Source organism: Peromyscus maniculatus, chromosome 19 (genome assembly GCF_049852395.1).
Source record: "Peromyscus maniculatus bairdii isolate BWxNUB_F1_BW_parent chromosome 19, HU_Pman_BW_mat_3.1, whole genome shotgun sequence".
Lineage (NCBI taxonomy): Eukaryota > Metazoa > Chordata > Mammalia > Rodentia > Cricetidae > Peromyscus > Peromyscus maniculatus.
The window spans coordinates 66,617,443-66,630,567 of NC_134870.1; the positions used below are offsets into that span (position 1 = coordinate 66,617,443).

At 43.7% G+C, this 13,125-nt stretch overlaps 1 protein-coding gene across 6 annotated transcripts in view; it reads left to right on the plus strand.

The window, feature by feature from the left end:
• Dym (dymeclin) overlaps positions 1-13,125 on the plus strand; it is a 283,454-nt gene that overhangs the window by 210,708 nt on the left and 59,621 nt on the right. For all 6 annotated transcript variants that reach the window (XM_076555514.1, XM_076555516.1, XM_015992663.3 and 3 more), the window contains one exon: positions 3,003-3,185. In XM_076555514.1, the coding sequence (XP_076411629.1) occupies positions 3,003-3,185 (183 nt within the window). The remainder of the gene's footprint in view (positions 1-3,002; positions 3,186-13,125) is intronic.

Genomic DNA, 13,125 nt, shown 5'->3' on the forward strand with positions numbered 1-13,125 from the left:
GCAGTTCTTGGTACAATTTTAGGGTCATAATTAAAACCAATCAATGTAGATACCTGACTTCAAAGCAACCTCATTTATTTCTCAAGAATTGGTCCCGTTGAGAGCCCTTATGGGGATAACTGTAATTGGAATCCAGCTGGTGCAGTCTAAAGGCTGCCAGGGTTGTATGCAACCTACATCCAACAGGACTAATGATGCATACTAGTTAATACTTAGAATTTCACCCAGGCTGTGATCAAGAAGAAAACTGACCTTATCTCATGTGCTGTGATTTAGAGTCAACCTTATATTGACATTTTAATAATGTAAATTATTTACAATGTTGTATGTTAAAAGAGATGTTGATGGAAAGTTATTATAGTCAGTGACTCATCCTAAGTTAAGCTTAAACTTCTAAATTATGTATAATTTCTTATTTTTGTTTTTCTTATCAACTCACAACCCAAACTGCCTTACAGTCCAGCAAAATTTGACGTCATGTAAAATATCTTTACTCTATTTCCCCAAACCATATTTCCAGTTAATCGAAATAATAATAGAAACTGTTTTTTCTTGCCACTTTATATATATGCAGTTAAGGTTAATATGTTAGAGGATCGCATCAGAACTTACCAGAGAACAGGTGTGGTGGCACCTCCTTTAATCTCAGCACTTGGAGGCAGATGGATCTCTGTAAGTTCCAAGACAACCTGGGCTCCATTGCAAATTCCATGCCAGCCAAAACTATATAATAGAGAGACCCTGTCTCAAGAAAAAAAAAAAAAAAAAAAAAAAAAAGGAAGTTACCACAGAAACAGTATCAGAAAAGTTAAATAGAATACCTAGTAACTCCTTTAAATGTGAGAAAGTTCATATAATTCTGAAAGATCCTTTTGTTGAGATTGGTCACAGTAAACACAGATACACACCAGCATAGTGATGCATACCTGTAGGCCCAGCACCTGAGAGGAAGAAGCAGAAAGGCAAGGCTGACCTCATGGCATGGTGAGTTCAAGGCCAGCCTAGGCTACTTGAAACCCTGTCTTTTAAAACACCTAATGCAGGGCGTGCTTATTGATTTTAAAGTCTTAAAGCTTCTACTTTATACTTCCCTGACTTGTGTTTTAGCTTGAGTTTAAGTGAACAAGTCCTGATTGTTTCAGCAAATTACTTAAACATTGGGAATAAACTAAGCTATTGGCACATAGAATGGAAATGTGAATTAAATATATCAGAACTTACACTGAACTAAATTGATGTGTAAAATATTCATTACCATAAAATTCAGAAATAATCTAGCATCTTGACATGCTTCTGAAATAATTAACTATCAGACTGGGTTTTTTTTTTTTTTTTTTGAGGGGGTAGGTGGGTATGTTTGGAGTTTTGGGGGGGGTGGGTTTGGGTTTGGATTTTTTTTTTTTTTTTCATGACACATGTCTATGTAGCCCTGGCTGTCCTGGAACTCACTCCATAGACCAGTCTGGCCTAGAACTCATAGGGATCCAACTGCCTCTGCCTCCTGAGTACTGGGGTTAAAGGTGTGCGCCACCACCACCATCTCAGGCTAAGTTTTTCTAAAATGACCTCAGAAAATTCTGAAACTCGAGCTGGGCGGCGGTGGCTCACCTTTTAATCCTAGCACTTGGGAGACAGAGCCAAGCGGTTCTCTGTGAGTTCGAGGCCAGCGTGGTCTACAGAGCGAGATCCAGAACAGGCACCAAAACTACACAGAGAAACCCTGTCTTGAAAAACCAAAAAAGAAAATTCTGAAACTCATTCCTCTTCTAAGTAGGAGGGCAGAACAGCTGAAAGGACCTTCTGACAAATGTTATCCTTCATCACTTATGAAGTTGGAGGCTGCTTCCCCCTTTGTTCTGAAAACACAGACTTAGAGAGGCTTATAACAAGAAGGCATTTAAAATACATTGCTGTGCCCAAAATGAGGTCAGTATTTCTCAATGCACCCCAAACAGAACAAGCATTTTTGGTAGGGAACAGATTGGCCAACGAGAAGCTGGACACAGGCGTGTAGGAGTTCAGTGGTTGGTGGCACAGCACAGGAGAGCCTCAGAGAAGGTAGTAGCCTCAGAGCCTCCCTGCTGGGAGGGAGCTGGGAGGCGGCTCAGCCAGAGCCTTGCTGGTTGCTTCCCTTGAGTTTTGCTCTCTTAGAGTCATTCCGCAGATTTCAAAAGACTTAGTTATTATTCTCATCTCAAACTTCTGCACAACTTTCTCCTCCCTAGCCCTCCAAAAAAAAAAAAAAAAAAAAGAATCCAAGGAAAGAAGAGTCTGTTGTGACTCACAGTTGAGAGGAGCACAGTCCTCTGTGGGGAAGCAGGGTGGCCGAGCATCGGGGGTCAGTCACATTGTAGCTCAGGTGGGGAGCAAAGAAAGCTGGGACTCAGCTTATCCTTCTCCTTTTCCCTTTTTACTCAATCCCGGGCCCCAGGGCATGGGACTCTGCCACCCACATGCATGGATAAAGCTCAGTTAAACCTCTGGAAACTCCTTCAGAGACGTATGTTGACATGTTTTCTGGGTGGTTCCCAATTCAGTCAAAGTGACAATGAGGACAAACCATCCCAACTGTCAACTCTGAGGAAACGGACAGAAGCACAGGCCATGTATCTGTAATACAAAGCCGCGATGGCAGGGCAGAACACTGAGGTCAGGCCCTGACAGAAGTCCTTTCCTGGGAGCGGGTCAGGCTTCAGCACTGGGCTATGCTGTGGCAGTCTAATGATTTATACAATAAGGATCACAAGGTGGGAGCTAAGTAGACTGCAGATTTTCCTCTAGATTGCCTTCTATTTAATTTCTTATCTGAAATTCCAATTATCCCATACCGAACTTAAACAATTTTAACTCCCATCTTTTAGTAACTGATGAACCTAATTCTGAAATTCTTGACAAAATCTTGAAGGGCATTTCTGCATAGTCTTTCCAGTGCTGTTAAAATTGTCAGTGGTCACACGGGGAACCAACACTGACTCCCTCTTGGGGTTTCCTTTCTTCCTAAGGCACAGGACCTCAGTGTCATTGAAGAAGTGATCCGAATGATGTTGGAGATCATCAACTCCTGCCTGACAAATTCTCTTCACCACAACCCAAACTTGGTATATGCCTTGCTCTACAAACGGGACCTCTTTGAGCAATTCCGAACTCATCCTTCATTTCAAGACATAATGCAAAATATTGATCTGGTAAGTGTACGTGGGGGCATTCAGTCTCTGTTATTTTTATTGTTCTTTTTTGATCCACTGAACAGCCCGGGTTTTCCTCAAACTCATGATCCTCTTGCCCCCATCCTCCGAAGCACTGGGATTTATAGGCATGGCACCACACCCATCATGATTCTTTTTTAAGTAGTAAAGGTGAGGAAAGTTCAGTTTAGTGAACTGTGGTAAGAACGATCCACCGGCAGTGACTCCCTTTGGACATGGACCGTATTTACACGGGCTCTGCCATAACAGTTTGTTCCATCTGTTTTCCGAGTGTTTTCCTCTAACAGTCATATTCTCTCTGCACGTGTGTTAAATGCCCATGCTTAACAGAATTGAGTTCATGATTTCCTTAATACAATACTATATTCTTACTGAATATTTATTAACATTTTCTATAACGTTATCGATCCTTCTAATGTCTCCAAGTTTAATAGCTGCCTGACCTATATTGTAGATGTCCTAAAATATATTTAACTTTTATTATATTGTTCATTTTTATCATTTCCAGTTTTCCTTATCAATTTGTAATTAATGAACAACTTGTAAATAATCATCTCACACTTAAAATTACAATTTTCGTCTTTTTGTTTGTTAGTTTTTTTTTGAGACAGGATGGCCTCAAACTCTCTGCATAGTTGAGACTTGCTATGATCCCCCTGTCTCCATCCACCTCTTAAGATCTGGGTGACAGGTGTATGCCATCATGCCTGGCTTATTTTGGGTAGAGTTTTAAAAATGGAATTTTACTGATTCTCACCATCAGAGGATGTCTATCTATTTTCAAGATTTAGTACAGTCTGCCAAATTGCTTTCCAGAAAAATGATACAGTTTGTACATCTGTGTATTGTCATGTGTTTCCACCGGTGACCCATGGGATACTCTGTGCTTTCGTAACTTGGAACATGACAATTGCTAATGTTTGTCATTTTTTATATCAAAAATGGATATTTCATCTTGTTTGTTTGTTTGTCTTTCGAGACTGAGTTGCTCTGTGTAGCCCTGGAACTCACTTGTAGCCCAGGCTGGCCTGACCTCTGCCTCTCCAGTGCTGGGATTAAAGGCATGCCACCACCGCCCGGCCTCATCACGATTTTAACTTCACTCTCTAGGATGTGTAAACATGTTATGTGTCCGACTACTTCCTGCTCTCTCCAAAAACAGTTTCGCTTGTTTTTTTATTGCTATGTTGGTGATTTCTGATTCATTGGGGTCCATAATTGTTTCTTAAGTAGCTAGCATGATTCACAAAGTATCCTCGTGTAGGTTACATTTGGGAAGACATTTAATAGTTACATTGTCCTCCAAGCATGGATATGTAATTTCAGGAAGAGTGCACATGTGAGTATCTACCTCTTTATTAGTTAGGCCTCTGTCCTTGTGACTGACATGCCTGAGGGACAACATAAGAGGGGTTAGATGCATGCTGAGTCACACTTGCTGAGGTTTCAGACCTTAGTCCTCACCCTCGATGACACCATCACAGCAGAAACCTGTGGAAAGGAGGCTGCACCTCATGGGAAATAGCAGAGAGAGTAGAGGAAGGGACTGAGGACTGAGCAGAACCTGGCAAAGCTCGGCCCACCTCCTCAGGACTCTGCACCTCCCAGAACAGCACCGCCAGCTAGGGACCCGCACTGTGGAGTTGCCAGGTGATTTGTATCAAACCACAGGGGTTCCCACGGGGCCCCGCCCGTTCAGGTCTGAGGTTCCACACCTAGTTTTACCCATCCTGTAACGGCATCTCATTATAATTTTACCTTGCAATTCCTTGATTGCTAGTGAGCATAGGCAAGTTTCATGGAGATTCAACATTCGAATTTCCTGTTTCATGAAGCTCTACTTAAAGCTCTATCTTTTGCCAGGCTGGGCGTGATGGTGCATGCCTTTAATCCCAGCACTGGGGAGGCAGAGACAGGTCTCTGTGAGTTATTCCTCGTTCGTACTACAGTTATGCTGCAGGTTGAGGCCTTGCTTGGTGACATATCGCATATGTGCGGTCACTAACACAGCTCAAGACTTCCTGACAGGACCAGAAACTCCTCTCCAAATGCTCAAGCAGCCAGCACTCTGCTCCTCCCTTCCCTAAACTCCTGCTCCCACTGTAAGTGGCTGCTTCTGAGCAGCTGGGAATTCCGTCCCCGTTCTCCTTTGGTCCAGCTGCTTCCTGTGCCGTCGTCCACTCACTGTCCCCGCTGTTGGCAGAGCACACACACCGCAGTCGTTTTCTGGGGGAAGTGTGAGCACTTTTTCATTGATAAATAATGCACTTACAGGATGGAGTGTGGTATTCTGATATATGTATATATGAGCTGAGGATGTGGCTTACTGGTGAAAGCATGGGCCAGGCGAGAGTTTGGATCCCTAAAGCCTGTGTGTATGCCAGCCCACCTCTGATTCCGGTCTTGGAAGTCAGAGACAGGAGACTCCCTAAAGTAAGGTAGCCAGAGAGATTAGCCTCACTGATGAGCTCTGAGTTTGAGTCAGAGACCGCGCCTCAGTGAATAGGCATAAATGCGGTAGTCTGAAGGAGAACGGCCTCCATAGGGTCCTGTATTTGAATACTTGGTCCTCAGTTGGTAGAATTGTTTGGGAAGGGCTAGGGGGTGTGGCCTTCTTGAAGTGTATCACTGGGGACAGGGTTTGGGGTTTACAGAGACCTGCACCGTTCCCAGTGACAGTCCCGTCCCCCACTCCTCCACCCCTGTGCTTTGTGGTTGTGCCTCAAGATGTGAGCTCACGATAAAAGCTCTAGCGCCTTGCCTCCCGGTCTGCTCCCATGGTCCATGCCATGAAGGTCATGGACTGCAACCCCCTAAAACCATAAGCTCCAAATCAGACACTTTCCTTTATAAATTGGCCTGGCCAAGGTGTCTTACCAAAGCAATAGAAAAGTAGTAACTAAGGCAGTGATCAAGGATGGTTCCCCATAACAACCTCAGGCCCTCACATGCATATGTACGCTTGTGCACCCACTCATGCAGACATGCATATAAACACATGAAAATGGGGGGCTTGTGTGTATAGTGATCAAATATTCTCCAACATGTATCATTTCTTTATGTTTAAACCACTCATAGTTTTCACTTCTAGATATTTGAAATACAATTTTTTTTATTTTTTGTTTTTTGTTTTTTATTTTTTGAGACAGAGTTTCTCTGTATAGCTTTGGAGCCTGTTCCTGGATCTCGCTCTGTAGTTCAGGCTGGCCTCGAACTCACAGAGATCCGCCTGGCTCTGCCTCCCGAGTGCTGGGATTAAAGGCGTGCATCACCACTGCCCAGCTTGAAATACAATTTTTTAAGTATTTCAATTTCCGATGTATGGAAATATTTTTATCTTTTGTATGTATGTGTTTGTGTACATGTATGTATGTTGTGTGTATGAGAGCAGGGCAATGTGTGCCGTCATCAGCATCTCAGCTGTTGGTTCTGCCTTGTTTGAGCCAAGGATTCTTTTTCACATCTGTGTATCATGGCTGCCTGACTCGGCCTGCCCAGGGTTTCTTTTTCATGGCTGTGTATCATGGCTGCCTGACTCGGCCTGCCCAGGGTTTCTTTTTCACGGCTGTGTATCATGGCTGCCTGACTCGGCCTGCCATCTCACCGCAGACACACTGCGATTACAGACGTGCACTACCAGGCCCAGCTTCATTTGTCTTCTGAGACTCCAGACTCAGATTCTCACCCACTGAGCCATCTCTGCAGCCCTGAAAATGTTTTGTTCTTCCGTTCCTCCCTCAGATTTCTGGTCTCCCCATCCTTTCCTTGTGCAATGTCTTGATTTTCTGTACCTTGGTTGTCACCAGTCACTTTCAGACTAAAGATTGATGTTCATTGGTGTCAAATTGGGGGGAGTTATTTCTCCCCTGCTATTTCTCTGTGAGTCTTGTTCTTGGGAGCCTCCTCACATCAATATCATCAGACCTTATTTCTCAGCCTAACCGTTGTTCTCAGGTGAGAACCGTCAGGCTCCCTCCAGGGCTCCACAAGCTGTCAGCAGGGTTTCAAAGACTGAGTTAGGAGGAGGTTGCTCCAAGTTGGGGTAGGAGTAGGGAATGACTTCTAAATGCCTCTTGGCTTTGTGTGTGATACCTGAATATGTGCATAGTTTCTGGTCAGGCTTCTGATGTTTCATACTTTCTCTATCCATCCTCATAAGGCAGTTTATCAAAGTAGACTTGTGTTCCCACTCCAGTAGTCTGGTGGAGATTGGTGAGCACTGAACTAAAGCCAGCCTTGGGCCTCAACTCCTTCCATTCCAGTCTCTTCCTGCACAGCACGTGACAGCAGCTGAGTGCTCTGGGGTCCTCAGAATGGTCTGTGAATGGAACTCCAGTGGAGAGTGCTGTAGCCTGACAAAGCCACTGACCTGCCCCACAAAGCCACCGACAAAGAGAAATTAAAAAAATAAATAAATTGCTTCTTGATGGAGTGGTACAAACCACTGATCGCAGCAGTCAGGAGGCTGAAGCAGAAGTATCTGAGTTCAAAGCCAGCCTCAGAAACATTAGAAGACCCTGGAGATGGGTAAGAGGGGAGGAAGAAAAACTCCTTGCTGGTAGTTTAATCAGTGCTTTCCTGTGTCTTTCAGGGTTGCAACTAGAGCAAAACATCGGGCTGCATCTCCTCCTCCTTTTCCGAAACTTGTGTACCACACGAGTGTTACACCAGCTTGTGCATCACACAAGTGTGTACACCAGCTTGTGCATCACACAAGTGTGTACACCAGCATTGGGCATTTTCTAGTTACCCCCACTGCAGCCATAATGTAAAAGCCCAGTACAAATGTTTATTTCCTCAACTGAGACTTGACATTTTAGGCAGTTCTTTAATCCTCGCCATTATGAACTAGTGCTCCAGGTAGATTTGTTGATATTTGCATATATGAGAACCTCCTCCAGTTACATCTCAGTTATTTCTTTTCTAGTGAGCAGAGGGATAGTACAGAGTTAGGCAGTATCTGTTTAACTCACAGGAAACCTTGGGTTTGATCCCCTTGCTTGGGAGCACAAAAATATTTTTTCTGGTTCCAAATCTTCCTTCTTATAACATTGGATTTAATTTTCATAAACTCCTACTTGGATTTTTTTTTTAATGTGTATGGCTATTTTGTCTACATGTGTGTATGTGTACCACATGTATGCTATGCTCAAGGAGGCCAGAAGAGCAGGTGGCATCCCCTGGAGTCACAGTTGGAAGCCGCCAAAACCACTGAGCCATATCTCATCCCCATTAACTACTCTTTAAATTGAGGGGTATTAGTATTAATAAAACCATGAAAAAAATGATTACCCCAGAGATACCCATCACAGGTTGCCCCTGCCTTCTGTAATAAGATGGGTGAAAACTATAGACTGTGCTGTACAGTTTCAGGTTTTATGTTAACTGCACGCTGTGGTGTAAGAAAAGAATGCAAACACCGGGGGAGGGAGAATGCAGCCCCAGCCCTGATCCTGACTCTCGGGAAAAGGTACGCAGACCCCGGGTGCTCCCACCCCTTCCTCCGCACAGGCCACTCTTAGGGCAGTGTTAAGGACTGGATTGTTGGGTGGACAGTGCTCTTCCCTGGGAAAACAGCTTTGTAGAGCAGAATTCATTTGACAAATTCATTGCCGTTTCTTTTTGGAAGTGAAGCACTTATATTTAAGAATCCTGATGCCCGTGAGTTAAAGGGATAACAAAACCCTTTCTCAATGTGCATCGGAAATTGTGCTAAGCTGCGTCTAGCTCGGTTCCCGGGAAAGCTGATGAAGGGGGGCTGACAGCTGTGCCACCGGGCAACCCCACTACGGTACAAAGCTGTGATAGAATGACATTTGACTGGCAAGCCGAGTCTACACTGGGAAGAACTCTAAATACCTAGTGAGAAGCAATAATTTGGGGCTTTTAAAAGTAAGAGATCTCATGACAAAGTGTGTCCTTTATGGGGACCCAGAAGCTCAAACTGTCACGGTGTTGGTTTCTCTTGGGCACAAGTTTTCTAAGCTGGGGTGGCTGCTGCATCCACCCGCAGTAGTCTGAGCTGATACCGAAGGGACAGAGACTATCTGTGAAGCTACTGTAAGGACTTCCCACTGGACCTCATGGCACACGTTTGCCACAGCTCCTCAAGAGGCTTAGGCAGTAAGATGGCAAGTTCAAACCCTGCCTGGGTACAAAGAGGGTTCCCAGGAGAATCCCCTGTGGCCGTACTGGTGGCATGCTGTGTTTTCTGCCCTTTTATCCTTCTAAATCAATCTAATGCCAATTGTGGCCTTGTATGCTTGGGACACTTTGATGTATGATGATACCTACAAGTGTGGCCTGAGAATGGATGTTTCAATGCTGGAGTAGTCTTTTCCATTTGTTTCTAACTGTGTCTTTTTCAAGCTGCAGGGTAGAGAATAGTCTTTATTTTCCAAGTTTATCCAGATCATTGCATTATAAAAATGTTTGTCGGCGGTCTCTTCAGTACGTGCAGTTAGATGGATGATTATCTATACCTGCAATCTCTTGAGGGGAAATGCTGTTTAATTCCTAGTACTGTCCACTGTGGTACTCAAGGTTTTCTTTGTGTTTCTGACAACGTGCTAGCCCAGAGCCAGGAACCCTGTGGTCACAGATGTGATGACGGTAGGTCTTTTGAGCTAGCACATCTTTTGGAAGATTTAGTTGTAAATTTGCATTTAAGCCATTTGTTTCTTTTCTCCTCTTCTGCTTCTTCATTTTTGCTTTTATAGTATGCTTGCCTAGCATTATATGTCATACCTTAATCTTCATTGTAAAATAAATCTCTGAGGTATATTCAATTTAATCCTCAACTTACAGATAATGAAACAGGTTTAGAAAGATCAGTTTTCTCACAGCCATCCAATACAGAAGTGGTAGGCTAGAAGTCAAGGTCAGATGGTGTAATAATAAGGCCCGTGCCTGCTCAGCATGCCTCCCTCCTCACCCAATCAGTTTCTCTTTATTTGCCTCTTTATCCCTGAGAACCATCTGCTCTACCCATACACACAAGCAGGAATCTCTTACTGTTTCCTCTCCTTCAAGATCACACTCTACAGAGTCCAGTCAGTTTGTATTCGGTATCGCAGTAGTGGTGAAAATGGGAAATACTGTTGGTAACCATGCTACTGATGTGCATTAAAATATCTCTGAGAGCTGCCTCCCTGAAATGCATTTGAAACCAGACTCGAAAGAGGTAGATAGTGAGCCCCATTGCTCCCTAGATGCAGAGTGTTCTAGGCTGAGAACCGGAGGGGTGAGATGAGGTAAGGGATAACTGTCTGGGAAAGAACGGGAGGAGATATGTTGAGAAGATGGATGAGGCCAGGTAATAGGTACTCATTTGTCAACTCATTCAACTGTTCAGTTAAAATGAGCAGAGTCCTTCAATTGCGTGATAAACTATACCTCAATAAATTTACTACTAAAAACTAAATTTCCTGATAGAAGACAGTGAAAGAATTTCCACTCAACAAAGGAAAAAAATTGAAAGGCATAGGGGGGGTTGTTTTGTTTGTTTGTTTGTTTGTTTTTTGTTTTGTTTGTTTTTTGGGGGGTTTTTTGTGGTGGTGGTAGTGTGGGGAGTTGTTTGTTTGGTTTTGGTTTTTTGTTTTGTGTTTTTGTTTTGTCCATCCCTGAGCTGAGGTCACAGGGCAGCCAGGATGCCTCGATCCCAAGAAGGAAGAGGCTCACTCCCCCACCCTTCTCTAAATTTAGGAGAGATGCCAGGACTGGATCACACAGGATTGCCCCTGTGTCACAACACAGAAGGACTAGACCGCTACCATGCAAGTGAATGAGAAGTCAAGTGTCGATTTAAAAATTTGCCTGAGGATAAGAATAACCTGAGATAACACAACAAAACACTTAGGACCCCAAACATGGGTATTTTATACTCAAATATGTTTTATAGTGAAAATGCTAGTTTCCCCAGGAGCTGCAGACATGAACTAGTATTTGTCCCTGTGACCCTGCTGGACCCTTTTCTCACAGAGGTACAGAAATCTTACACTGTTGTGGGTACCACACTTTGTTGCCCTTATGATACTTGGTTACTAGGGAAAATGGAAGAAAACAACACCTATTTGGGAGGAAGGGTAAAGACACTGCATTAGCCTTTAAGAATTGCCATTAGAAGTGTCTGTCTATCACCATAGAATTATTTGGCTGCCATGGGGGAAAAAAAGTGAAAAAGATGAGGGAAACTGTCCCAGCCAGCCCCAGACATAAACCTGCTTAAACATTTAGTCTTAAAATAGCAGGGCCAGGGCCAGGTGGTGGTGGTACACACCTTTAATCCCAGCACTTGGGAGGCAGAGGCAGGTGGATCTCTGAGTTGGAGGCCAGCCTGGGCTACCAAGTGAGTTCCAGGAAAGGTACAAAGCTACACAAAGAAACCCTGTCTCGAGAAAAAAAGAAAAGAAAAGAAAGAATAGCAGGTCCAGGGTAACTCAGAACCCACTACCTTCTGCCTTCTCTTGAGTCATAAGCAACAGCCATCCAGTGCTGAGAAAGGATCAACAACATGGATAGGAACCAAGTTCAGACATCAGGGATATCCAGAAGGTGGAGGGTGACTGTTAAAGCCTGTACACCTGCAGGTCCTAAAGAGAAGGCTCACTAGATGCTGAGGTACACCGACAGGAGCCATAGCAACAACAGTCTCCAATCCAGTTTACCTTCTGAATAAATCAGTTCATCTAGTACTCAACCAAACACAATGAAAAAAAAAATCCACAAAAAAGTATTATCAAGAAACAACAGAATAGACTAGACTCAGTGATGATTCAGATGTTAAAACTATCAACCAAACACTTAAAGTATGATTAATGTCATTAAAATGTCTAAGATGACTGCCAACAAAGCATGACCCCCAGTTTTTCGAGACAGGGTTTCTCTATGTAGCCCTGGCTCTCCTGGAACTCACTCTGTAGTTCAGGCTGGCCTCGAACTCACAAAGATCCACCTGCCTCTGCCTCCCAAGTGCTGGGATCAGAGGTGTGCACCACCACCGCCCGGCTTTAGTTTTAATGAAGACCGTATAATAGAGCCGTCTCTGTGACTCAGAGCCTGCAGTACTTTCTCCCTCAAACTTTATAGGAAAAGTTTGCCGACTCCTTACTTGGTAGAATAGATGACAGCATGTATAAACAGCTAGAGAAACCCAGAGACGGACACTACAAGGAAGAAAATAAAATGGATTGCTTTGGCAAAGAATTGCCATGACTTGCTCATCAATAGGCCTGGGTGTAGCCAAGGGATAGGGGATATGATTTTTAAAAATAGATCACTAGAAATAATGCTAACAAACACAAAGAAAAATGTGGAAAATGAGAATGGAATATCCAAGAAGTGGAAGATGACATCAAATGGTCCAACATAGATGTAATTAGTTTCAGAAGGAAAAGAGAAAGAGCAGGCCTAAAGAAATAAAAAGGGCCAGGTGGTGATGTCACATGCCTTTAATCCCAGCACTCAAGGGGCAGAGGCAGGCGGATGGATCTCTGTGAGTTCGAAGCCAGCCTGGTCTACAGAGTGAGTTCCGGGACAGCCAGGTCAACACAGAGAAACCCTGTATTGGGAGAGAGAGAGAGAGAGAGAGAGAGAGAGAGAGAGAGAGAGAGAGAGAGAGAGAGAGAGAGAGAGAGAGAGAGAGAGAGAGAGAGAGAGCTGTCAAAGCACAGATCCAAGACTCTCAGAAAACTCCAGGCAGGATAAGTCCATTTAACACCCACATGCTATTTAAATATTTAAAATGTAAAGAAAGGAGAAAATACAGACTTAACTGCAGTTAGAGAAAAGAGAAGCATTGTATCGACAAGCATTTAGAATGGAGAAAGACAGAAAGTAACAGGACTCATCTCCTTGTCACAAACTGTACAGTGAGATGGGAAGTCTTGGTGACCTAGAATCTACACTCCATAGACACAAT